This window comes from Morchella importuna, assembly GCF_003444635.1.
Source record: "Morchella importuna strain M04M26 chromosome Unknown Morimp01GS002, whole genome shotgun sequence".
In the NCBI taxonomy this organism is placed as follows: Eukaryota; Fungi; Ascomycota; class Pezizomycetes; order Pezizales; family Morchellaceae; genus Morchella; species Morchella importuna.
Genome location: NW_025763399.1, coordinates 330817 through 357888, shown reverse-complemented (window position 1 = coordinate 357888; position 27072 = coordinate 330817). Strand labels below are relative to the sequence as shown.

At 46.3% G+C, this 27072-nt stretch overlaps 6 protein-coding genes across 6 annotated transcripts; 1 reads left to right on the top strand and 5 right to left on the bottom strand.

The window, feature by feature from the left end:
- Positions 1–547: 547 nt before the first annotated feature.
- LAJ45_00989 (uncharacterized protein) lies at positions 548–1431 on the bottom strand (the record flags this gene model as incomplete). The annotated part of the gene is made up of 2 exons (XM_046110588.1): positions 548–1156; positions 1231–1431. 2 exons carry the CDS (start codon positions 1429–1431, stop codon positions 548–550), a joined length of 810 nt encoding a protein of 269 aa, XP_045975766.1.
- Positions 1432–6667: 5236 nt separating this feature from the next.
- LAJ45_00988 (uncharacterized protein) lies at positions 6668–7691 on the bottom strand (the record flags this gene model as incomplete). The annotated part of the gene is made up of 2 exons (XM_046110587.1): positions 6668–6832; positions 6885–7691. The coding sequence occupies 2 exons, from the start codon at positions 7689–7691 to the stop codon at positions 6668–6670; spliced, it is 972 nt and encodes a 323-aa protein (XP_045975765.1).
- Positions 7692–10455: 2764 nt separating this feature from the next.
- On the bottom strand, positions 10456–11033 carry LAJ45_00987 (uncharacterized protein; the record flags this gene model as incomplete). Its single annotated transcript, XM_046110586.1, has 2 exons — positions 10456–10849; positions 10912–11033. The coding sequence occupies 2 exons, from the start codon at positions 11031–11033 to the stop codon at positions 10456–10458; spliced, it is 516 nt and encodes a 171-aa protein (XP_045975764.1).
- A 1862-nt stretch (positions 11034–12895) lies between these two features.
- LAJ45_00986 (uncharacterized protein) lies at positions 12896–15650 on the top strand (the record flags this gene model as incomplete). Its single annotated transcript, XM_046110585.1, has 6 exons — positions 12896–13141; positions 13232–13285; positions 13350–13412; positions 13469–13822; positions 13870–13920; positions 13971–15650. The coding sequence occupies 6 exons, from the start codon at positions 12896–12898 to the stop codon at positions 15648–15650; spliced, it is 2448 nt and encodes an 815-aa protein (XP_045975763.1).
- Positions 15651–21212: 5562 nt separating this feature from the next.
- LAJ45_00985 (uncharacterized protein) lies at positions 21213–21993 on the bottom strand (the record flags this gene model as incomplete). The annotated part of the gene is made up of 2 exons (XM_046110584.1): positions 21213–21798; positions 21851–21993. 2 exons carry the CDS (start codon positions 21991–21993, stop codon positions 21213–21215), a joined length of 729 nt encoding a protein of 242 aa, XP_045975762.1.
- A 1473-nt stretch (positions 21994–23466) lies between these two features.
- LAJ45_00984 (uncharacterized protein) lies at positions 23467–25552 on the bottom strand (the record flags this gene model as incomplete). The annotated part of the gene is made up of 3 exons (XM_046110583.1): positions 23467–24681; positions 24755–24823; positions 24986–25552. 3 exons carry the CDS (start codon positions 25550–25552, stop codon positions 23467–23469), a joined length of 1851 nt encoding a protein of 616 aa, XP_045975761.1.
- Between the last annotated feature and the right edge of the window lie 1520 nt (positions 25553–27072).

Sequence of the window (27072 nt, the reverse complement as noted above, 5' to 3'; positions counted from 1 at the left end):
CTGCCCTCCTCCGTCAAGGCCGGTGAGAGGAACCCACCTAGATTCCCTAGGATTAACAGGATAGTAACGTCAATCTGTACGTAAATGTTTCAGATCGCGGGCGGATTGGTTCAACCGGGGGATATATCTACGGTCGACGAAGCAATTTCTGATTTTGAATGGGGATTGATTGGTAGATGAGCCGGTGATACTAGTATAGGGAAATCTCATTTCATAGGGGGTACGTTAGGTTATGGACGTTAGATAGTGGTTATACCAAGTACATTCTTGAATAGCAATATGACAGTCAAGTAAAAGTAACTTATAAAACTCCCCTCCAACGTTGAAGTGAAGATCAGGGCTGTTAAAAACGCAATTGATAGACAGCTATAGGAAAAGGCCTAAGCAGAAATAAAATAGTACTCCATTCACAGGACCGCAACCTTCAAACATGAACCATCGTACATTGTGCATACCTAGATAACGATAGGCCAGAAGACGAAAGTATAAGGGAACCACTAATCCCCCTCCACATGTGGGATGCCATTGCATTTTCGCCTTGCCAGCTTCAGTAGCCCCTGAAAGAGAGCTCGGCCGCCCTGCGATGCGACCAAGCAAACTTTGCCAAAACTAGCTCGCCCATTTGATGCCTGGACAATCTCAGATTTTCAGCCCGTATTCTTATAATATACCATCCCATCTCTTCAAACCTCTCCACCAGACGCTTGAGCTCCCGGTAGCGGCGCTCCTCGGGCCTCAGATGCTGTCTCACAACTTTGAGATCCAAGAAGCTCTTTTTCCACTGGTGATAGATATGCTTTATTGCCTCTACTCTTTTCGTATCTGGCTCCCAGTTGCAAAGCTCATACTGCGCCACTGTATTTGATAGACCATCAAGGCTGTCGTTACCATACTCGAGAATGAATCTGACCCTGAGATGGACAGATCTCGTATGTGACGTCTTCTTGTTGGGATCGACGGTTCCTTCGGGCGTTTTGAAGCGGAGACGTGGTCTTTTTACCGCGAGTGGCGATACGCTTGTGTCGATGGCCGGTTCAGGCATTTCGGATTTGAATCTGGGTGATTCTGAAGAATCAACCGTCTCTTCGGGCGATTCAGACTTGACTCGTAGTCTTTTTAACCTAAATGGTGATCCTTTAGGAACGGGAGGCCCGTCCTAAACACAGATGAATTGAGTGATAGGTCAATCTCAATTTAGATAGACTAATGACTGTGGAATTTAACACACACCGGAAGAGTTGGTATTCTATGCTGTACTGGTGGGGGATGAGAGAATAATCCTGGGATCTGCGCGAAGTCTGGAATAGCAGGAGACGCCATATGGATGGTGTCCTGCCAGAATGTTGCAAAATACGAAAAGAGCATTGAGTCCTGAAGCATAGAGTCCCGAAGGAGTAGTGAATGTACAAGAAATGATGCATCTGGATGCATTGTTTCTAACGCCAGCGCGCGGCGCAATGCTAGCAAAATATCAGACCTGGGATGATGAGAGTGAGGCCCGATCGCGGGGGAGGTTGTAGCGCATGTTTTACATATAAGTTATGGCATAGAGTCACAAGATCACCACACGTATATTACGAAGTTAACAAGAATGACACGTGTGGAACAGGTTCTAAAGCGACTTTCTAGCCTCCTCGCTCCCCATAAACCCCGCCGGAGGTGCCGAATGAGCTGTGATCTCAATTATAGTGGAGATTATCATAACCTCTAATGAGGGCAATGACCTCAGCAGCTCCAGTGAGGAAATATGAACGATACTGGAGTACTCCGATTCAGCGCGTTTGTAATTTGAAGGACTTAACAAGACTCGCCACACAACGGACTTAGTCTCACGCATATCCCTGGGCGAGCCGCAAGCTGCTCGCCCCAGTAATGAAGTATGGGACAGGGTATGTATAGGTCTACAAAACGCCCTACGACAGTAGCAGCCCAATGCAACGGCAACATCTCCCATCCCCATAGCTCTCAAGAATCTAGTGTAGGAGTCTCATCTCAGCGAGACGGCACGACACCAAGCTTAAAATCACGCTCTTCTTCAAAGGCCTTGCGCTCGTATTACATACATCTTGGTTAGACTTCCTATGAGGTTATTGGGTAATACGTAGTCTTGGATTAGCACTCGGATTTGGTACGGCATTGTGTCACGGAATATGCACACTGCTCCTCGGCCTTGTTTTCCGCCACTCCTCTAACCGGGAGCCTACTCAACGTTTGAGAGTGATCCTCAGTAGGGGGGAGTTCCTTACATTTTGTATAGTGGTCGAGTTCGGAAGTACCGTTTCATCAGCGAGAGAAAAGGTTCCGGGCAATGCGGAAGCTCTATCACAGCGAAAATAAAATCTACGTCTCGCTCTCCCCCACCAGATCTGTGATAGTGAAGGACTTTACACGTAGTAAGAGTCATCATTGCTACTCTATAAGAAGAATAAAAACTAATATTAACTACAGAATGTCATTTCTATCTTCGCAGGAGTATTACAGTGCTATAGGGACAGGAACGATCGCACTCAGCTCCTCGAAAAGGACACAGAGATTGAGGGGGACATGCGTGTTTCACCTATGCAGACAGGAAACAAAACTCATAAATGCTGCAGAGGTTGAACTGGAAGGGGGCGAATTATCTCACCCAACCCCTCGGACTACGCCCAGAAGTGGAGTGAGACCCAAACGCCCCCAACAAAAAGCCAGAAGACTGCAGCGGAACAGAGAGGGTAGGGAAGAGGCATTCTAACGCAACTCAGGCCCCTCCTGATCCCCAGGTAAGGCCCAGAGACCAGAAGAGGCATGAAACAAAGAATATAGGGGAAGAAAGGGAAGAAAGAGACCGCGAAAGTGACCTAACGCAACTAAGCCCCCTCTGGTCCCTATGGCGTTATGCCAGAGCGGGAGCCAGAGAGGGCTTAGCCACGCTGTCCCCCCCTCCAGGGAGAGACAGGTCGTGGTGTGCAAACCCCCCTGGCTTTAGACAGGGGGAGGATGCGGTGCAGTTGTGTAGCTTGAGGAGAAAGGCTTCAGAGTTGGGGGGAATCAGGTCTTCATATACTTGTGGATTCCAGCGAATGCCAAGATTGGAGTTCTGCGTTTTCGCCGATAGGGTTGGATAAGGAGGGTTTGTTGGGTGAAGATTTTTTTCGTCTTGGCACAGTGGTGAAAAGTCTTCGCCAGCTATTTGGAACACTGCCGGAAACGGCTAGACAGTGTTTTGAGGTTTTTTCTGTTTCTGGTGCTGGTCTGACTAAGTAGCCAGAGTTTGTTGGATCGTTAGGAGCTGGCGAAGAGGTTATTTTCCTCTGAGGATGTTACTCAACCTTTTATGCCATGAAGGGCAAGTAAACCTTGTCATATATAAGCGCAACCTAGGTTTTATATTTCTTAAGAGAATCTATTGTAATCGAGACCTTTGTGAAGAAAGAGAGCGGTTTTCTGTGACACTCGTATTCCCTAGTGTCCATGTTCTTAACATCTAAGTTGGTGTTGCAGGCTTTTCTAGAGCCTAGACGTATGATACAAAGGCCCTGCCTGACTCAAGCTCTGCTAAAAAGTGACACTTACGGGAGGATCAATCGTTGACCACAGTGCTGTAAAACCTTTCTCGTGGGCTAAGGTTTAACGTTTCCTCATTACTCGTGGGTTCTTTGTGGTTTACATTGGGCGATATAGAACAATACTCACTGAAACTATGTAGCTACATGTAGCAATGTTCTAGGTAGAGACAGCCGGTACTTACAAGCCTTTTGGAGGTCACAGATCTCACTGGTGGGAACTTAGGCTTACCTCTCAAAACATTCCTAGACTTCTCAAACGGACAGCTTGACTCCCATGGATTACATTGGGAACATTGGGATTAATTGGAGAGACCTTCAGACAATATACCATACGTTCTGAAAGTCTCCAACGCATTCGTCGGCCACAGGCCAACAGCAATATCACATGTCTATTGGTTTCTATACCCACCATCTGCTGTTACAGCTCCTCTTCTCTCTCCCCGAGGCTAAAATCCACTCCTTCGTTACACCTGGCCACCCTCTGACCCTAGTACCCAGTAGCAGCTCCCTGTGCTGGAGAAGAGCACCAGACACTAACGGGGAGAGTCTTCCCAGTGTTCCACAGCATCGCATCCTAATGACATTCTACTCCCTTAGTCCACTGGTAATGAGCATGTAGAGTCGGTGTGAACTTCTCAGTAACTCCCATGTCATAACCAAACAGCCCAACGGAAAGATCTATTGCCAGTCGTAGATATTGGAAACAGGCCACACCCATAATGTATCATGTGATAGTTTTTAAGTGTAGCAGAGACACACCCAACATTAAGGAGGTTGACCAAATATACCAACGACTGAGTGTCCCCAACACATATCTCGTAGCCTGGACAACGCCAACTCCCTTAATATATCTGGTAATAGCCTCAAACGAAGCAGACACAAGGCCAACCTGCAGTAAGACCATTACCAGACGTACCAACGGCAGGCGATGTCCCAATCATAGGCGTTAGAGCTACAGTGCACTCCCTTGATGGATCTGGTCTTTCCTAACTTCAGCAGAATGCTTTCAACCGAAGTATGGAAACATCAGTGACACCAACGGACGAAGTAGAACCATATTCAAAGCCTAGACAAATCCTACTCCCTTAGTCCATCTGGTCGGGGGTGACGCTGTTAACAATCTCGTCGCGGAGCATTCCCAGACCAGGGAGAAGAACCGAAAGGAAAGCGAAACTCCCACTCATAGAGACCATGTACTCCCCACATGCCACTCCCTTAATACGTCTGGTAACGGCTTTAAACACAGCGGAAGCAAGCTCCGAATGTAGAAAAACAATTAACAGATATACCAACGGAAGGCTGTATGCTACTCGTAGATACGTTTGAAAGGGACACCATACCTTTGTAAAAGACCTACTCCCTTACTTTACCCGGTATGACATATTCAGACAGCTAACACTTGCCGCCGCACATGCCGTACCAGAAAAAGCAACGGAAAGGCTGTATGTATTCCCACTCCCACTGCCACTGCCAAAAACACCACTCCCTTAAAGTATCTGGTAAATTCTCCAGACAATGAGGACATGATTGTCTCTCACCCTCGTGGACGTTGATCAGATACACAAGCTGAAGGCAACAATCCAACCCCACAGCCAAATGATACTCACAAAGTGACAACTCCCTGAATACATCTAGTCACCAAAGAGCCAGGGAATGCAGGGCTTTTTATGTCCTGCCCTATGCCTTGGGGTGACTAGACATACCAACGAAATGCCAAGTGCACTCACTCACTCCCTTGAGCCCTCTGGTCAAGCCCATTACGCGACGCGCATAGAAAACACCGGTATGGCTCCTGACGAGAAGGGATAACGGATGAGGCGCGTGTCCCCACCCCCTTGAGCGGTCTAGTAACCACTCGGTGATCGTTGAATGGGCTAGATAATAGCCCCTCGAACAATTGCTCGGGTTACTACACCGGACAACGGATGGAGGCATCTTCTTTTCCGTAAGGACGGGAGGATCTATCGCGGAGAGGTGCTGGGAGGTCGTTGATGGTTGGTGGTTGTTCGTTGTTGGTGGTATTTCGTGGTTCATAGTAGAGTAAAGAGATTTGGAGGATAGGAGGATGTTGTTGGTGTTTGTCGTTGTGCGCTGCGGTAGGAGGTTAGATATGGGTAAGTCCTAACCCTAACCCTGACACACATTCATTGAATGGAACCGACGCCTCTTCCGCCTTCTGCTAGTTTGTGTTAAGAATTGGGAGGGAGGCCATTGATTTTTTTTGCTCAAGCATCTTCCTAGAGGAGAAATAAAACAAACAAAATTATTTTGTAGGTAGGAGACCGAATATCTTCTTCCACATTGCTCGAACTACGTATCAGGGTTAGGGCTCTACCATGTCCGTAGCTTTTTACCTCGGGCAGCGCTAAGAAGACAGAGTAGCATCTGAGCTGAAAAAGAAAAAGCGCAGGACATGCGCGTAATTCTTCCCCTATAACCTAGATTGAAAAAACCTTTTCTACTTTATTTTTGCTTCTGTCAATGGCCGGCAGCCGTCGGTTGTTGGTCCCCGTGGCGGCGGTTACCCTGCGCACCACGAGGACAACGTACACACCCCCGGCGAAGCTAGTTTTGTATGGGCATATTTTTCATTGCCTATTATTCAGGGACTTTTCTAGCGGAAGATGTTGGTTCGTAATCTCGGAAAAATGTGCCTATCACGTAGAATCCGCCGGGTTCGTGGGCTGCAATAATTTCGAGACAGGAGGGAAGATACACCCCATACAGTTTCTTTCCTGTTGTGTTGCGTGTGTAGCTATAAGGAACGACGCAGCAGCGTTATGCATTTCACATTCTATCAGATTCACGACCTGATATTTGCTGTGATCACACATTGATCCGTAAGCAGATAGACCTTGACGCACTTGAATAATATCTTTAATAACACATCGAGCTTCAAATAGCTCACTGGAAACGATTTTTCCCTGCCCTATCCTACTTTCCTTGTCTGAACCTAGAATCGAACTTCGTTCTTTTTCTATCACTCAAACCTAGCAGGATAAAATGCGCCACGATGAAAAAGTATCAAGGGATCAAATACATCGCAGGTAGCTGGACCAAGTCTCTCCGCCTACTTTGCACCGCTCAGACCCGCATAATATGTTCACTCTCGGTGAAGATTATCATTTCTCTGCATCCGGGCCAACCGACGCACCCCTGAGGGCGCTGGCAAGAGTGCCTGTCTCTGACCCTGAACTGTTTTGCTCGCGTTTTCTCTTGCTTCTGGATAGAGATCGGCCTAAACTGGGTTCGTCTGCGGTTGGCTCGGGCTTTCCATCTTCCGATACCTATATAGAAATAAGCTCCTATGCTCCTTCTCGTACGGAAGGATCCACTCACCGCCGCCTCACTATCTGTCTGCGGCAGCTCAGCCTCATGGATCTGCTTCTGGTGCAAAGCATCAGCTATCTGCTGCCGCTGCAGATAGTCATCCTCGGGGTTAAAACCAAACTCGTACTTCTCCTTCAGCCTCGCAACCTCCCTATACGCCTCGGCGAGTTTACTCAGCCCCTCAATCTCGTTCGTCAACATCTTCCTCTTCGTCGCCAGATGCTCCCTCCTCTCCTTATAGAATGCCTTCTTCATCGCCTTCGCCTTGTGGGCATACTCATCCTTGACCTGCCTCATCGCCGCACCCTCAATCCACCGAACACTGCCCGGCTCGAGGTCCTTAAACGGCTCAAGTGCCTCCGCCAGGGACAATTCCGTGCCATCAAACTGCCATAGCGCATCCCCCTCACGTATCACATCACCGAGTATCAGCTTCCTTAGGCGCTTCTGGACGGCCTCTGAGCGGCCGAGGGCATGCGCAAAGCTGCGCTCAGGACGCTCGCGGTATGTGCAAGAGAGGAGCATTGCCTTTGTGGCGTTCCAGAGGCGTAGCTGCGCAGCGGTCAGCCACTTGAGCGTTTTCCCTGAGGGGACGTGAAATGCTGGGTCGAGGGCAACACCTAAATGGCGAGAGGCTTTTGCGTTGTTGAGGAGGCGGGTGGATTCGACGCGGTCGAGAGTACGGCGGTACTGCGTGCAGAGGTCGAGAAGGGTGCCAATGCAGTAGAAGGCAAGTTCGCGAGGGTTACTGAAGCCTACGGAGGGGGGAGGAGTGACACCGCGGTCAGGTGGGGGAGTGTGAGAGATATCTTCCATCGTGGGTTGAGTGGGTGGGATGTTACTATATAGAGAGCCTAAATCTTCAAATATCACTGAGGAATTTGGTCCTTGAAGTATTGAAGAGATGAAAAGAGGAGACAGAGAGTTCACTTCTAAGGATAGTCTTGGAACAGTCGTGTCATTAGTATATGACAGATAGTCTCACGACACAGGAAACATGACACTACGTGAAGGCTTTGACACTCTATATTGCGCGTAGGAGCCTAAGCAACCGCCAGCTGTGCCATTTCCAACGTATCAAACACTACGTAATGAGGACCTAATGCCTACAGGCAGCGTACGGTATATGTGAAAGAAGATGCCTAAAAAATCCGCGAAGTTCGATATAACCTCCTCCATTAAGGACAATGGAGTTTGTAATTACATATTGAACCATAACCTTTAGGAGGTTCATTACAATCAGGGTATGAATCTACTAGGGATGGTAATACCAGGCAAATGTTCCCTCGCCCCCCCCCCCCCCCCCACCCCCACCTGGGCACTATCTCAGCGGTTCATGTTTATCCCGGCAGAGCGAGCGCGGCCAAGACTTGTCACGCAGGCAATGCTTATCTCCACGTCAGTTCTCTCCCAATTTCTCAGTTTCATTCATCCATTTCCCTCTCCACTCCTCCACTACCCTGCTTCTCCAACAGTCTACGTAGTCGGATGATGACCTACACCGCCTCTCATGAGTATCCACCGAGCCGAGTGTTCCATCAGTCCAGGCCCAGGAAGGGAGAGTCTGAAGAGCTCCTTCTAGCTGAACCTCGACTGATGGAATATTGGGTGTCGAGTGTGTATCCCCATTGGGTTTCTTCTCCTGTTAATACTACCGGTGCATACTTGCGCGAGAGTGTAGTTAGTTGTCAATCGCCCCACTGTTCTGCTCTCTCTCCAAGAATTTAACAATTCCTCTACTGGAAAACATCTCCTTCCCTGAAGCTCACTCCGAAAACTACAATTCCCAAAAGATGCTGAACACCCGTTCTAGCAATTTTCGTTCTGCGAGCCGAGTGTTATCAGTGGCGCAGGAGCAGGATCTTCGGCGGAAAAAACCCCGATATGGCCGAAGCACCACTGATACAATTATTGGGTGTTGAGTTCGTCTGATTTGTGTATAGTTTGGCAAATCATACGTTTCCCTACACCCTAATAAATCGTCCGAACCTAAACGGGTAAAAAAAAAAAAAAAACCTCCAAAATACATGTTGGAACAAGTCTCATTATTTTACCCGGTCCAAACTACGGGATGTGATCAAAACTGAATTAGCGCGCCGAGGCTTAGCTTATTCAGGGATAAAAAGCTTATGTCGACCTCAATCCTCCACTTAGTTACCTCGACAACACAAACAGTCCCACAGAAGCGCCACAACAGCGCTTTAAAAAGAATTTTCACGAAAATTTACGGAACTGAGATTTCCATAAGCTTGTGACAGCATATCCTTGTAGTGCTATAACTCTACCCAAACGAAGTCGGAACTGGTAGGGTATTGAGTATCAAGTCTGGGTAGGGTCCTACGTTACTCTTAATTCTTTTTATTCCCATTCTCTTTTTCTAGCATTTTAGCGCCGGTTGCTTATTTTACCAGCGCACAAACGGACATAACTATTACAGACCACGCGGAGAAAAAGTGCCTCTCGACGTCTTCCCTCTATTTACTTTAAGCAGCAATGCTGTTCTCTATCAAACCACCACAATCTCTCTAGGTCCACCAAGGATATTCACTGAGCCGAGTGTTTCATCAGTTGTGGTAACGGCGGCGACAGAACGTCGCTGTTGAACCTCAACTAATAGAATATTGGGTGTCGCTGAATAACTCGTGGGCAACAACTCATCTGTTCTTTTCGGAAGACGAATTTTGCTCGGGATATCTTGAATATCCTTTGCCGGATGCATGAAAGAAGTAAACTAGGGCTAGGTTTCTTTGATGAGATATCTTTAGGGGAACCGGTGAGGATTTGATGTCCCAACGGAGGTATATGCAGCAATAGGAGGACCTCTGCCTGCTCATCACACTGCTGTATACCGATCAAAGGAAAGAATCGTCACGAACCCCAGTTCTTCTCCTAATACGGTGAACTTGTAACTGCATTTTTGACTCCTTGTTTCTTTCCTCTCTCAGTTCGAGCGGACGGTTCTCGCTTTGGTTGAAACAGCCAACGCCCCAGCAGGGTTGGGCGGATGTTGGGTGTAGTTCGGGTGTTATGGGAAGGATAACTGGGTTTAAGGTTCCACAGGTGTTCAGGTGCGAGTAATAGGGACTATATGATTTGATATCAGTAGTTCAGGCAGAGACATAATCATATTCGGTACTGCTAAGTAGGGACAAAGGGGTCGAGATATACGGTGCACCCACGTATGTTAAATGATATGCTTGAAACTAAATTACTTCATTCCTATGCACTTAGCTAGATTCACTTTTGTGGCCATTGTTTACAAACAGAGAGGATGTGTGGAACGATGCATTGATATTTCATTTATTCGCAAGGGCATTTTAATTCAGGCAGCTGGTTGAGCTCCAACACACCCAAGCATGCAATATCCGCAAGATCAATTTCACTGCTTGTGACCTGTTTGCCGAAGTTCAATCATGATGGGTAAGGAGACATAAAACCGCTCAAAATCTCACCCCGAACTGACAAGCTACTTGTACTTTAATCAAATTTACTCTTCATTTACACAATAAAACAGAAGACCTCTTATATCCATGATCCTCTCAATGGTTCAACTCATACTGGCTTTCCTGGAGACTCGGGTCTATTCCTTGATAACACGCGGCCCATTGTCACGCGTGATCGAGCTCGTTTCTTTCGAAAGCTTGTCAAGTTCCTTCACAAGTGTTCTGATCTTCGACGCAATCTTCCGAGATTCCTCGTCGTTCTCACGAGTCTGCGAGGTAGCACCAAGCTGGCTGACATCTCCGGGTCTGTCCGTGTCCCTAGCATGAGTGATCTTCCTCCTCTTACTATCCCTTTTTTGTCGCTTCCTGTCAACACGAACCCTTTTGTTGAGGTTCTTCGTAGTTTTGAATACCTTAGCCATGTTACGCCTTAACCTCTCAAGCCGGGCTTCGGCCTCCTGCACCCGTTGCATAATAAGCTCAAAAGCAGCCTCCTCTTCCTCCTCCGCCTGAGCGTCAGCAGTGGTATCGCTAAAGTAGAGCAATGGGCCTATTAGTGCATGATTAAACCCGCAAAGGAAGGAGTAACGGACGTGGCCATCGTGGTAAGCGCCTCGGCGGCATTGGAGACTGTGTCGTCTTCATCATCCTCGAAAAGGTAGCGTTCTTGGACTAGTTTGCGGAACAGAACACGGGCAATAGGCGAATAGCTCATTCTGAGGGTAGTGTTATGGGGGCGGACTGACTAAATGCTGAGCTGGCGTGTAAACTCACTGCCGGATGTAGTCGTGATAATGTAGGTGTGGTGGGGCTGGTGGTGACTGAGAGAGAGTAAGTAAGAAGGAGCATTAAGTGCGGCGTTTGGCGGTCGGAGCGTAGCGTGTGGCATCACCAAATCTTCTTAGCAACACATTTGTTTCGCCTTCGCCTTGGACCCCAGATCACGGCTAAAGGGCCCTAAGTACCGACACTCTACTAATAAAGATTCCGGACGTAAGCCTTGTGGCTCTATTAGTTCTTAGGGGGTTTCTTTGCTTAGGCTTGCGAGTAACGTAGAATCCTACCGCGATCGAACCGTTGGAGGAAGGGCGAGGTCCCTGATTTCCGACTATAGATGACATAAGCCCTTTTATGCGGGGTAGAGTTCCTCTTATCTATATGAAAGGGGGTAGATAACTAATGGAGGTTGATGCTTTGCACAGCCATTCTGTTTGTACGAGTACACATTGGTCGGTGTTAGCCTCGATATGTCTGTCTCTTTCCTGCACAGTGACCGAGCAACAGTATAGCAATTAAAACAGGTTTGTAGTGATTAAAACGAGTGATAAAGTGTGATTTAACCATCCACCGTGCTAGTGTAAGATAACGGTGAATCTAAATTACATATAATCGAGAGATTGATAGATATAATGATTTCAGACAAAAACATGGTGATCTACAAAGTTCGCCGCAGTCGGAAGGTTGAGTGCCTTTCCTCCCTAGACAAGGCTCCAGATGTTTCCCCGCTAGGTAGAGATTAGTGGTACATGCTACACGATGAGACTGCTGGCTATTCGTGACTCAACGTATGAAAACCGAAGTGGGATGATGCTCTGGAATGAGGAAGAGGCATAGGTGTGTCTCGTTGGTATTTACAAAGCGAGGGAGAGGTATCTGAGCAGTCGTTGAAGGGATATCAACATGCGAAGGGCCTAAATTCAAGAAGGCAATGTAGTCAAGTAGAGCTATCACAATTAGGTTCCTTTTTTTTTACACAATTTGCATCTCTTTGCACAACCTAAAGAACAGTTGATTAGATGTAATGAATGGTCCTTGGGGGTGTGAGATGAGCAAATACATGAGAGGTGCAGTGTTACAACATGTTGACAGGATCTCAAAGCTTTGGGCAGGAGCCTTTGTTGTGCTTGCTGCCTCCCAGATTGGTGGACCAAATACATGTATATGGGGATGGGACTACATCTACATGTTGTCTAGCCAACGAGAAGAGGTTACAGATATGTAAACAATCTACATATAAGGAAAAGCAGTGTAATGTCTTCCTTAGCTTAAGGGCACGAATTGGGATCACATTACCTGCTGCACTGCTTTAGTGTTACAGTACGTACATGTAACTATACGTTACAGGGGGTATGGGGTTTGCTGTTTGACAGAAGGAGGGGGCTTCTCTCTCAACTCCCGGCTTTCTATGAGCATGCCCTAGGTGCTAGGGGTTAGATGGGAGTAGGGAAGCCCGACCCATCAGGGCTGAATGAATCAAAGACCTAATACCTAATCACTGTTGGTTACGCCACACACACAGAGCACGTATAAATACAGACCGTACCTGCGCCTCTTCTTTCTTTACCCACTTAACCTAACAATCGACAACACAGCAAAATCGACAACATTACCAATATCACCAACATCAACAATCCCATCAACCAATCATCCCAACAATAATCGACAACATCAGTTCCACCCTTCGATTCATTCAAGTAAGATTTTCTTACTCAATCCTTTGAATTACCCTTTTTGCCCAATGCAAAATGCTGATTGTCATTCCGTAGCAAATCAAACAACATCATCCAATTCATTACAATGTCGTCCCCAAACAGACTACAAAACATGCTCTCCAGTAAGCTTAAGTACAGTCGTAAGCCCTCACTTGACGCGGCCAGCATCAATCAGCCCATCAAGGCAATCTCGTCCCCTCCCTCATCTAGTCCTGCGGAAATCCGAACTATTGAGGCGGTCAATGATGAGCTCAGAAACATTGCTGCTCAAACTACTGCGTTCAATTACCGAAACATTGTCAAAGCAGTTAAAAGTTTCCAATTCCAAATGGTATGTACTGCTCTTCCCTCATGTTATCTTTTGGTATTTTTTGGTATTTTTTTGTTTCGCTGGACAATCACTGATTTTCGTTCTGCACAGGTTCGACCAGAGGGGTCTCATCTGAAACATGTTGAAGCCATTCTAATAAAACATGTAGGCTAATATACTCAGCACCTTTCCAACTTAAACATTTCTAACTGATATCTCTGAATCTTAGGGTTATACAATGGGCGACCCTTTGGAAATCGATGGTGTTTTGACAATTCCGTGCAAACCATCTGTAAGATCTCAATCAATCTTATATGACTATAATCGTTTGCTAACAGTAAACCATAGTCTTCTGAGGCACGCAAACGATCTTCTAGAGGAAGTTCCTCTTCAAGGACTATCTTAAGAGCAATCACCCCATTCGCAGCCGGCGGCAACACAGTATCCGAACCCATGCAGCAGCCCACCGCTATCAACCAGCAGCAACCAAGGTCAATTAATCCTACTTTACTAAAATCATCGGTAATGGCACAATATGAACTCCCGAATCTCGACATCATTGTCCAGAACGTAAGCGGCAAGCCCGTTCCTTGTTCCCAGTCGGCCTTGGTTGAACAGGAGATCCTTGAACATTTCCGAACCTTGAACTTCATGAAGTTCAAAGCTGCCCTAACTGAGCTAACCAAAAACGAAAACTCAATTGTAAGTATTATACACTATTCCGCTATCAACCTAGCTAATATTTGTAGGTTAAGAATAGGTCTGCCAAAACACCAATCGAGGATATCTTCCTCAAGCATGTAAGATAACCCCATCCCAATTGTAGATCTTCGCTAATTTTTGTCTCCAGAAATTAATCTTCCGCTCTTGCAACAAGTCGGACAACACTCTTCATCTAATTGCTATACCTTCTGTAAGGCCACCAGTCATGCGTTATTTGCAACCTATCCTAATACTTGAACAGGCGACTCCTACTCGTCCTCTCATGTGCAAGCCATATGTGCCAGCACTAGTTGAGGCAACCCCTAAACCAAAGGTGCCGAAAAAGCCTTTCCTCAGAAGGACTTCACAGGCAGTTGAACTCCTCTCTACGTTGACACCATTGGATAATGCACGAGTCAATGAGCCTATCATCACCACTATCACCTCACCTGTTTCTTTCGAGTCGGTCATGAATAGTTCTCGATCGAATAGTAAAGAAAATACATCAACCCTTCGTCAAAATGAGAGGTTCGATTTGTCAAACACAGCTGACGCTCTTATGACCATTCCCGTTGCGACTACCGTTGTAGAGAACAGTGAAACATCTACTCTCGTCACCACTGTTGGTGAGGTTGAGCTCGCTTCAGTTGATGTTCCCGCTGAAGTGATCGAAACTTCTTCAATCGTCCCAGCTGAAGGCCTCCAACTGTCACCTCTCATCGCCGCTGCCGAAGAGCTTGAAGTCTCTGCCGTCGTCACCGTTGAAGTTGTCGACAATACGTCTATCACTGATGCAATTATTCCAGTTACCCCATCGGTTGAAACCTCCCTTATCCCTCCGTCTACCACTGATATTTCCTCAACCCCACCAACCCAGGTTGATGTTTTGCCTACCGCCTCGTCTCTTATCAAAGACGAAACATCCGTTGAAGAATGTGGCGTTGCTATCCCAGCAACCTTTTCCCCCATCAGGGATACTACCGTCAGGAAGCTCTTCGATGGACAAGGATTATCCTCCGATCCCGATACCGATTCTATCAACATTGCTCAGTCTAATGTCACTAGACTGTCCTCTTCTATTAATGGCCAGGTTTCTACGCCTAATACCGCATCCCCAACCACTCCATCAAGCAAAGGCTTCCACCTCTCATCTTCGTATGACAGCGGTTACTCCTCAGGAGAGGAGTCTTTCTCAAACAATTCGATAAATGTCTTTGATAACATTGCCTGTGCGTCAGATCTTGCTCATGCTATGAGCGCAGCTGAGAAAGCTATCGAGAAATTCTCTGCTGGGGTTGCATCAGCTTTGGAGTCTGCCATTACGAGGATTGAAAAGAAAAAGACTCAAAACAATGCACTTTCCCAGAAGGTTGCTCATGGATCTGCCGCAAACATTTCCTTTGGTTTCAGTAAGAAGGTTTCTATTGAAAACGCTACGCTTCTCATCAATTTAAACATGGAGCTCGCTGAGGGCTCTTCCACAATCCAGCCTTCGATCCCAGCTCAATCATCAAGGATTCCAACAGTGTCCAGAAACAACAATCTGTCTATTACCACACTTATTCCTCCCTCAACTTCATCAATCCACCAGCCAAATCGTCATGTTCAGATATTAAACACCCCCTCAAACACTGCTGCAACTGTTTCCTCTTCCACCACCGTTCGTCGCACTGCAATCCCCCAGCGCGCCTCTTCTCGGGGGAGCTCCACCTCCCACGTTGTCACCGCTGCCGTTCGCCCTCCCGCGAATATTAGGTGCAACACCCGAGCTCCTAGGGCTCCCGTTCAATCGGTCAGGCCAATTTTCAGCAGAAATGCCTGGAACTAAAGATTCATCAGTTCCAAATTTTGGGGACAATCTTGGTTAAGGCGTTCGCGGTTACGGTTTGTGTCATGTCCGATTATTATTACTCTTTGGGTATTGTTTGGAGGATTATGTATATCATTTTGTTAGTTTTCATTTGGGATCGTCAGTATTATTTGTTGGTTTTTCTCTTGGGCAATCTTTTGGTGATGTTTTCAAGTTTTTTGTCGACAGTTGTACACCTTTTGGATCGCGATCCTGGAGTTAGTCTCATAAACACTATCTCATAAATATTAGTCGAATACATTTTTTCACTGATAACTAAATACTTCAGCTTGGTAACTACCATTGTGATTTCTTCTATTTGCTGCATGCTACTCGTTTCTGGTTCCACATGATGTCATGCGGGTAAATGATAACACTCAACCCCTGCGGTGAGTATGTCACTGGCATCCGTAAGCACCAGTTTACTCTCCATCTATTCATTTTATGAGCACCAATATTACTATAATTCTTATTCTTCTATATATAGCTCGTGTCCTGAATTCTTGTTCAAGTGTGCTTCTAATGCTACACTCAGCAAAATATGTCTTCTTATTGTCAAGGTCAGGAAAGTATGTTTTAAGTACCATGAGACATTGAATATTACTCAAGAGCCCTAGGAATTGCTCGTAGGTTGCGTATATGTCTCCCAAATCTGTTTCTTCTACTACGAAACGACGAGACCAGCAAAGAGCAGGGGGGAGATCCTTACCATTAGAAAAATTAAGTAGAGCATGATGGTTACGATACGCTGGGGTTGGTATTGCTTGAACTTACAACCACAAAAGTCTACTGAATATACACGTTTTCTTCCCTGCGTAGGACGTCCGAATCCGGGGTCGATAGCGCTACTCATACGCGTGACAAACAGAAAGGTTAAATTTGTTTCAACGAGGGTCCTGATCGTCGTATGCCAGAGTTAAAGGAAGGAATGGCAAATTCTGTTGATCGCAGGTGTGCACCTTCGGAAGGAGGAGGTTTTATATTGAAACATCAATATCTCTTTAAAAAAGATATATGCAGTTTCTCATATAGCAGAAAGGGTTATCTCAGTACCGGTCTATCTCTGGCTCAACTCACACGAGATAAGCTAATGAGTATTTAATCGCCCATCACGTCTTTTCAATGCTCTCTGACCTGAGGCTTAAAGAAGATGCTTTTGAAGTTGAACATAGGAGCCCCGAGGTCAAGAGCACAAGGCTGACTTCTCTTTTCAAACCTATCGGTCATAACCGTCTCGAAACCGCTCTTTTATCAGTCAATACCGATAGGGTGTAGCACGACCCGCCGGTAATCTATCCTTTCATTTCTGAACCCTTGTACGCATTAGGAGTTCTGCCTCTCGCGCCTGATAGACATCACCGACTTACGCCCGTAGGAAGAAAGGTTTGATTCATAAAGTCTGGACACAATTGTGTCGTAAGGTCAACACTCGATTAAAACTATTCCCTTCTACCAACTATTGCCCTATCTGAAATTTGACTTGTCTTGTATAGAATAGATAAACCCTCCGGCGCTCACCTAGGGCATCATGTGATCACTAAACTCACATATGTCGGCTCCGGTCCTATGGAGGCATAACCCCAACGCGAAACAGATGCTGATATATGTGAGCCTCGCCCACATGTTCTAGTCTAAGCGCTTGTACTCGCGTCATAAATGTAGCATGGCCCTCCGATGCCCCGTCCCACTAAGATCTCCAAAGGTAAAGTCGGACGCCTCGGATATTCCGTATTCACCTAAACGACTACTCGGTGAGGGGATGAGAACCATGGTCGATGGTATCAGCCCTTCACCCTGTGTGTCCTTTCCATGCTGTCCTAGAATTAGCGGTGCCTTTCTCATTGGAGAGAGCATTTCTTTTTCCGGTCCAAGGGTACCACATCTAGACTACTTCGACAAACCGCCATATGAGAATAGGTTCAGGTACGGGGAATAGCCGGCAGTGGAGACTCCTCTCCCTGAACCTAGAAAAACATCGCGTATGTTAAAGTATCTAACATGTAAAGTCCTACAATATTTGCTAGAGAAGTCAATGTCACGTAATTGAAAGTAAAAATGTGACTCAGTCATAAGCTTCCTACGGAGGAGGGGCTTGAATGAAAAGATTGAGACTGAAAAATGTCGGATTAGCGAAGACCTTTGTGGAAGAGGAGTAATTATAGAGAAGGAGAAGGTTGCGTTGTAAGATGTTTATAAAGGGAGAGAGAAGAAGGGCTTGGAAAGGCTTGGTGGGGTAAAAAAGGTCTAGGTAAGACGAGTGTCTTGGCGCTTCACCACTCACCTTACCTTATCCTACTGGAGCATCAATAATTTGATCGGAAAAGGTCTAAAATAACACAGTTTTCGGTATACGTGCCGAAATAGCACATGATGCAAAAAGACACAGTTCGCGGTCACTACAAGTAAAAAAAGAGAAGAAAAAAAGAACAAAGCGTTCTATAAAACTACAAAAGGTACAAAATTACAAAAGGTACTGCAGCGACTTATTAAGACATTTGCGACTGCTACCCCCACCCCTGGTTTGAACCCAGGACCTTATGTGTGATTGGTTGTATCCTGGGTACGCTCGGTGTTGACGAGCAGTCTATCCACTAGACCACCCGCCTATAGTGGATGCTGTGCCCGAAGTGATACTTGAGCTAGCTTGGCAGTGTGCCAAGATGAAGATCGAACTTGAACCCCGACCCTTCGATACTTTTGCTACATTGTATCATTGCTCAGCCAATACATATACTAATTGATGTATTCGTTTTGGATTATACCGAACTGTGTTATCTTGCATTCATGTGTTATTTCGGCACGTATACCGAAAACTGTGTCATTTTAGACCTTTTCCGTAATTTGTTTTACCACATGATCTCGATGGATCTCCCTGGACTTTTGATCGCTTTTGGTTGGGCAATCTTTATGGGTCTGAGTAACTCTATCACGGGCGCTCTAAGGTTTAAAGAAGATGAAACATCTCAAATACACCCGGGGAACCATCATTATTTACCAATTCCAACCAGGTCTACGCACCAGTCCCATAGAGGAACATCGAAATCATTTCCAATAAAACCTATGCGGGGGAATGCTCCTTATGAACAACAAAGTAGCCCCGCCATACATCGCAGTTAAGGGTTCACATCGAGAATAAACAACCTCCCTCACACCAGCTGCGTGTGACATCTCGCCGAAGAAACCGAGAAGTCCATGCACTTAGGCGTTACACCCGTACAAATTATATAGCTTCGCGGTGATAGCCCGGGATCATTTTCAGACACCTCCGACTCCAAAGAGAACCTATTACCAATCCTATACAAACCCGTTAAAATAATGATACACGATCTCCATCATTTACTTCGTTATTGTTGGCGCTTTCTCTGGGGAATGGAAGTGGAAATCTGTTTGACATAAGAACCGATTCGTTTTAAGAAGAGTTATGTTTTTCATCCTTCTCAAACTCTCTTTTCCACCACAAATAGACTCTCATGCTGACCTTCAAACCTACACGTATTAGAATCATCTCGATATTCAACAAATCGTGAGCGGTAGATGACCTGCGGGTAATGCCTCGAGAAATAGCAGTAAGCCATTTACGCCACCGCCATTATAAGTAAACAGTCTTTGCAAAAGAAAGGGTCATTCTCTAGTAGCTAGATGGGCTTGGTATGATCGGAAAAGCGCAGTCAATAGCCGCGCCCTCCGGGCTGGACTTTCCATGTCATTACAGCGGCCTCTGCGTGCAGCGTTAAAAATACCGTACCTACTACCTCCGACTAGTAGACGTTGATCTTTTTTTGGCGACCTTTTTTTCTGTTGGCTTAAAAATGTGTGTTACTCCAACTTAAGGAGAAAATGGCTAGAAAGGTTCGGAAAGGGCGAAGATAGTTCTAGGCTCAAGCTTTACAGCCTGAAGTGGGACGGAAGAACCTTCGGGTGAGTTTTCGCTCCACCTTGAGCTAAGCCATTGGTCGCTGGACAAGGTGTTAGGTTAAGCTTGAAATTTTGTCTCTATATCAGAGTGGGTATACTATTCCCTGTGCATTACCTTCTTCGTCCTTGATTTGCTCTGCTTGTACCGACAGAAAATCAAGCAATTCTCCCGGGTATGGTAAATGAGGGGTCCACGATGTTGAATCAACCTGAAATTGTTGAGCTTATAGTGTTACTCTAAATACTTCTCTGTATAGGATCACCGAAGACGGCAAGTGGAGAAAGGAAGGAGTTGGCTTTTACATCTAGACCTAATATACCTCGGTCATTGAGCCACTGGTCTTCTCGTTTTTAGTTTGGCAGCGCTCATAGAGTAATTCAACATATCAAAACATACTATCTCTACGTCCCATGTTGTGTACCTCTAGGTCATTTGCCTAGTGCGTCATGAAGTAACGCACCCTCTATACAAGGACAATAACATGATGCGCATACCCCTTGCACGGCAACCCGTCATGGAAGATCACTCGTTCACATATCATCACTCGTTCACCTAATATCACTCGATTGAGTCATATCTTATCACTCGCGCCATTCAGGCCAAACAAATCGACACCCCCCTTCCCTCGAAACATCGATCTTGAAACACGCTTTGTGATTTCTGCTCTATCATCGAGTCGGCTTATGGTATCTTGGAGAGCTAGCTGTGATCTGTTGGTATATGTGATATACGGCCGGTCTTCAGTGGGCGATCAGTGACAAAGAAATGCATGTGGCCTCATGGAGGAACTCCATCATATCGTTCCTTCCTTTGTCTTCAGCTCTAGTCTTAAATCAATGTAAATAAGCGTCCTGAATTACTTCAAACTTCATACCTTAATGTCTCAGAGACCAGCAGTACTCCACACAGCTGACAGAGAATCTCCGCTCCAATGCGCCTACCCGGAAGTGTTGCCTTCTCATTCTGTACCCATTTCAGGCCTCCCGATAATCGCAAGACAGTGCACCGACGCGTCACGGCGTGTGCAGTGTTGATATAGGGTCGGCGGAAGCTCCAATACGGCGATTGAAGCTCGCGAGAAAGGGTGGAGAGAAGTGGAGCGTGAGACGATATTCAGTAGCGGATTGAACGACCTGCTAATATGGATGGCTGTAACCGCCGAATGGAGGCTACTATATGAGTAGAGCGGTAGCCACAGGAGTGAAGGAGGAATCGGTAAACAGAGCGGAGACGTGGGGAGGGGAAGTAAGCTCGCAATCTGCAAAGAGTTCACTTTTGGCGATTTTTTGTAAGTTCTTCATTCTTCAAAAGCTCCCAGGCGTGGGTAACAGGCATAATCCTAGATAAGCACAGGTTGGGTTTATGTATTCGGAGTGAGCGTATTATCCTAGCTAAGACGTGTCAGCGGTTGTTATGGGTTCATTTGCAGCAGAGAAATTGCAGGAGAGGCAATAGGAAGGATTCTCACCCACCTCTGCTGTGTGCATGTCAAAAACGACATTATAGTACATAATCGAAAGAAATAAAGAAATAGATTGAAGGAGAAGATAAGGAGACATCAATTTGATACAGACTAAAGAAATCTAATACTTTACTATCTGTATCTAACCAAAGAACTCCCTCCTTTATGCAATCCCGCCCTCTGCATTTTTACGCTCCTCGTTATCCATTTCCATCTCCTCATCAACCCAATCCCCATCATGACTGGTCGGTCCAGTCATCTCAAGCGTCCCCATCTCCAACCCACATTCACTGTTATCCTCCTCCATTTCCAAGCTACTCACACTCGCCGCAAACTTCGCCGCCTCATCTGCCGCACGCCTAAGTATGACTTTTTGCAAGTCGTGTGTAATAACGGAGACCCCCGGGCGCACCGAGTATTCCTGAGCCATAACTGGATCCTCCCACACAGCCTTCTGCACATTCCAAATCAAATCCTTCAACCCTCTTATCTGCTCCGTCACCTTGACCACCGTTCCCGTCATATCATCAATCTCCGGGTCATTGTTAGGCAGCATCTTGAGACCATGATTGATACCCTCCCAAATACGCTCGCAGGTGATGTTCGGTACGGTTTTCAGGGCGCAGATTGTGAGCTCGCGGTCAATTTGAAGTGCCTCGATACGTTCACGGGCTTGGTTAATGAGGGCCAATATGTAGTCGACTGGTGGCTGAGGCTCGGTGTTGGGGTTGAGGGACCAGGAAATAACTCTGTGATTGTCATTAGAGTCTTGACAGGATGAAGAGAGGGTTGAGGGCGGACCTGGAAAAGTAGGGGTTTGTATAGAGCGTATTGCGCCTCAGAAGAAAGAGCATTCTAGTTATTTCTGCAAAGTTGGAGCGATCGGGGGCTGTGTTGGCGATCGCCTGAGGGGCATGCATAGAGGGGACCATGAGGGAAGACATGGCACTTTGTGGGCGTTTTCTCTTTTTTGGTTGCTTCTGGGGAGAGTTAGGTCGAGGGTTATTGCCGGATAGCGTTATAGCCAAGGTGCCAAAGGTTGGGTGTCCAGTGCTTTGATTGTTTCAGAGCAGCCTCACATAACCCCCGAAGGTGACCCACCAACAATTGCCAAAACACAAAAGGAAGCTTACCTTTCCGGAGAACTTCAACTATTCATCCACCTGATATCCGCCAATACACTCTCTTCAACTACCTCCTTCTCACGCGTTCGGGTAGGAGTAGACTGGGGAAGGTCCCCACAGAGCCTTAGGTTGCATGTCCGTCCCGATCTTTTATGCTATTATGGACTACGATACTTCATCCAAGGGCTCCTTTGTTAACAAAACAAAAAAAGGGAAATTCCACGGATACTTCTAGAAAACCTACCTCCCGGGTGAGATGAAATACCGCAATGCTTTTCAAACACCCGGATAAGTGGATGAGAGTGCCAAGATGGTTCTTTTCACCTCCCGAATGTACTCAGGACTGAGATATTTATTTACTGTCTGAACTGACTGCCAATCATTTTCTATTCTATCCAGTGCTGTCAGCTTAATGAGATGATCATTTGATAACAGAAGACATACCTGACACCCGATCCAGCAGGATCTCTCAGTAGATGCAAAGATGCGGAACAATCCCGAATCACAGTAGATAGTGGGATTTTAAACATGTTATAGGCGTGTTAGAAGAAATATCTGAAAGATACCCCTTAGAGTGATAAGGTATAAGGTTTAGGCTGGGTGCCTCTAGCCTCATATAGAAATCTAGACTAATATGGTTTATTCAACTTTCTGCTAATCGCATTTACGGGACACTACTTATAGCAGCCTGTGTGTACCTTATGTAAATCCTTCTGTGTGTGACTCCGCTGGGTTTGAGACTCCGTGAGGGGATTGTGAGCAATGTTGCCAACCAAGGGTAAGATGAAAAATATAACGATATTGAAATGAAAACGAAGATTGCGGATATTTGGTGTAGGTTGGAGGCATAACGCAAATGTTCCTTCAGTCCTATGGGGTGTCATGTTGCTTTATGCTCAGATAAAAAGTACATGTATGTTTGACTTACGCTTGGGCATTCCATCTGCATTGTATATCCTAGTACGAAAGAATTGAAGCACCAATATTCTCTATCAAAATGGGCAGTGAGAATCTACCTACACGGGAGTAGACACGTGGCCCTAGAACGACAGCCAAACAGATATCGGAGATGAGGCAACTGCTTATTCTTTATTTGATTGATACACTGAGCATATAGAGAATGATAGACATCTTCATTACAAAAGACATTTCGGATAATATAGTGCCTGTTAAACCCCACTAGTTGGGCCTCATCATTCCTCCCAACAGTACATAAGATGAGCGCATGAACAAAGCCTTCGATTGATATTATGAAAATTCCCCATGTAAAAAATAGCCGATAAAGCTTATTAGCTAGGCCCACTTCAACTCCCTTCCAAATCCTCCTGGAGGCTTTTTAGCACCAGCGGGCTGATCCTTCTGTTTGTTACTCTGCGATGTGGTTGGCCTGAACAATGCCGTATCCTTACGAGTTGGATCAACCGGAGCACGAGCGCGGGTCTCCTTTGTAACAAGATTGGTCGCCGCCGGCAAAGCAGGGAAGCTGCGGTAAGGAGTAAGACCAGGTCCAACGGCGGCGCGGCTAAGTGGTCTTCCTACAGGCTCATTATTCCTTGAGCGCATATCGGCCACGCTTGAAATAAGGCGTAAGGGGTGCCGAGAAGTTGAAACATCTTCCTCTGCGAGGTTTCTATCCATGGCGGAGACTTCGATACCGGGAATTACTCCTGTGCTAGAGAGATTTTCATCCCGGTTGGTACGTCCAGCACGGGAGAGCCTACCGCTGGGAGTATTAGAAATTTGAGACCTCGAAACCCTAGATCCAGTGCAATTGAGCCCAGAACGATGCTTCTCAGTATACTGACGAATATGATCATTCGCGATGTCGAAGGTTTCTGGACGAGCAACTTGACTATTGTCGGTGGTGCCGCTATCTGTGGTCCCGGGTGCACGAGCCTGTTCCATTAACTGTGCCCGATCCTCGGCATTATCCTTATCGATTTTCTGCAACAGATTTTCTCCAAATTTCAAGGTTCTATTCAATGCTTGGGCCTGTTGAATGTCAATTTCCGCCTCGCTTCCTTCACGCAGGCTCAAAGGCCCTAGTCTCTGCTGAATGCCCAAATTCTTCTCGGTGAGTTGATTGTCGATTTGCATTTGTCTCTCTGGGGAAGGCTCTCCACGCATGTTGAACTGGGTGCCACGAGTCAGGACGAAGGCGTTCTTGTGTGGCGAGACGCGGCCGGGAGATTCGGAGACAGGTGAAGGCTGCACCGCACGTATACTAGGACGTGACGGCGAAAGAGCTGCGGTGCTTGCGGAAGGACGAAGAGGACGACGTTGAGATGGGTAGAGAGGGGTTGAGACCTCGTTCTCACGAGCTTTGGCACGAAGGTTTGACATTGTAATGGCGTTACGGAGACGAGGGCCAAATGACCTCTGCTGAGGGACCGACCTTGCTTGAAGAAGGCGAGTGGAAGGCGCGACTAGCGCTTGAGGCTTCTCACTGCCCGTAGCAAGCTGCTGATGAGAGGACGATGGGATCGTGTTGGGGACTAGAGAAGGCTCCTGATGAAAGATGAATGATCAGTGCATGCAACTGGAAGGAATAAACATGCGGGACGGCAGCAGGAAAACAAACCTTCTTCAAAAGTGTGAGCAAAATCTTGTTTTCCTTTTCGTTGAGTTTAAACCCTGTAATTTCGAACCCCTGAAGGAACGTTAGCTTCATTTGGTTGAAAGAGATAGCACGCCCCTCACCTTTTTCCTGACTACGGTCTTAAGTCTTTCCGCATTTGATATTTCATCAGTGGGAGTCTCCTTTTTCTTTTCATCAGCAACAGAAAGCGATATGGGGTCCACTGATACTCACCACCAGACCGTATCTTTGATGGAGCATGGTGATCATATGCCGCAGTTCCTGCATGCTCAGCGGTTCAACAAATCTCGAGACCTCTGGGATCACCAGCATCATTGATCTGTGTTCTTGATCATCCAGAATACCGTGATTCATGCCATCAATCTCAATTTCTGGGCACCCTCTCTCGGTGCCATTTTCCGGTAGAGAATCCAGCGACGGCATACGAGCGACCCGTTTTCTCAAAGACTCGACACTTCTACAGCCTTTCACAACAGTTGGCCCGAAGAGACTCGCTCTTTGCTCAACAGCAGCGCGCTGCGGGACATTGATGGCGTGAGGCTTATTGTTGCCAGATCCAGGCTGGGGGGTAGAGGTCGGAGCAGACTGTGTCGCTCCATGAAGAGCCTGTTGGCCTGCGACGCTATCCGGGGAGATAAATCCAGTGGTATCACTGTTGTCATCCTTACGTTCCTCAGATTCTGGGGATGATGGCATATTGATGAACTCGAGAAGCGAGGCTGCCCCTCCCCCCAGTGTCGGTGACACTGGGTGCTGCGATTTCAAATTGGGGTGGGGCATTGAATAGATGGATAAGCTGATCGAGCTGTCGTTTGAGCTCTGTTGTTTGGACGATGTATGGTCGAAGAGTGAGCAACGTACGATGGTCGGATAGAAAGGTCGGTCTCACACGTGTTGGTAGCGGAGTGAGGAACAACACTCTGTCAAGGTTGACATTAAATGTTCGGGAAGTGGGAAGTGATACGAGGGTACTGACTGATCCACGAGGGTAGTCACAGACGCCGAGAGGCTATAGCGGATACAGAATTTATCCTTCAATCCTCCCCAGCATTAGAGATTGGATTGCTGTACAGAACCTCAGAGTGTTAATATATTATAATATTATTAGCTTCCGCGGTAGATGAATCATATCCCATCACTCGTACATGGCTTGTCTATATCTTTTATCCGCACCAATAATGAGACTCAAGGACAAAGCTCTTTAAGTAGTAGGCGTAAGTGGTGTAGTCCACAACACGTAGTCATTAACACTCGATGCCTTGTAAGGACTCAAGGTGTAGGGTTAGAGCGGCGAGCGTCCTCGAGGTAAACGCTCGTACTCACTTCCGGACGGTAAAGGCTTAGACAATCGAGGTATTAGTCGTATAGGTGAATATATTGATTCAATAACCCTGATAATCCTGCGCCTCTGTGGTCTAGTGCGGGGCTATTGGTTCCATTGGTTTGATGCCCTCATTAGGATTATTCGAAGGTTGGACTACTTGTGCCTACTAGTATTACAGTAAAATGTCATTTTGCAAGACCCTAATACAGTAGTTGTCTGCCTCGTAGGTCGAGGATCCGGAGGTATTACCTCTCTTTGTACCAGAAAGGAGACCTATAACGGGGTTAGTAGTAAGACCTCGTTCTCTGTGATATACCCACCTAGTCTCGTTCACCGACTATTTTGTTGTCAACCAGACTAATACCCACACAGTAAAATACAGAGATAATAATTATTTAGGTTTTGACCATGCAGATCCTTTTTGTTGACTTCGGGGGATGGTTTCGTACATCAATAAAAGCTTTTCTTCAGTAACGTTTTTTAAGAATTCACGTGAGGAAGATATCAAAGATCAAATCATTCTCACACAGAGTTTTACCTAGTATCATATAGTTTTACCTAATGTCATATACAAGGATTTTCAATACATACATGATTGCATCCTGTACAAAGATTACATGATGATGCTATGTGTGTATAGTATAAGAACTTTTGTAACTGATATGTCAAGATAGCATGCTGTATTTATTATGTATATCGAACATTTAGGTTCCAAATAGCTCAACAACCAATAGATTACATGTAAAAAAACTGACCAACTGAAAAGAAAAGACAATGCGGAGTGATTTGTCTTCGCTCTCATAGCTTCACAGCCCCTCAGGTGAATGGAGCAAAATAAGCCCCCTTGCTTCACTGCCAAAGTACGGACTAGGGATGGCGTGTTCTGCCGCCCACACCCGCCGCAATAAGTACACGTATACCACATTCTAGATTCCTTTCTGCTTTTAATCCTAAGTCTATGTATGGAAGTAGTCCG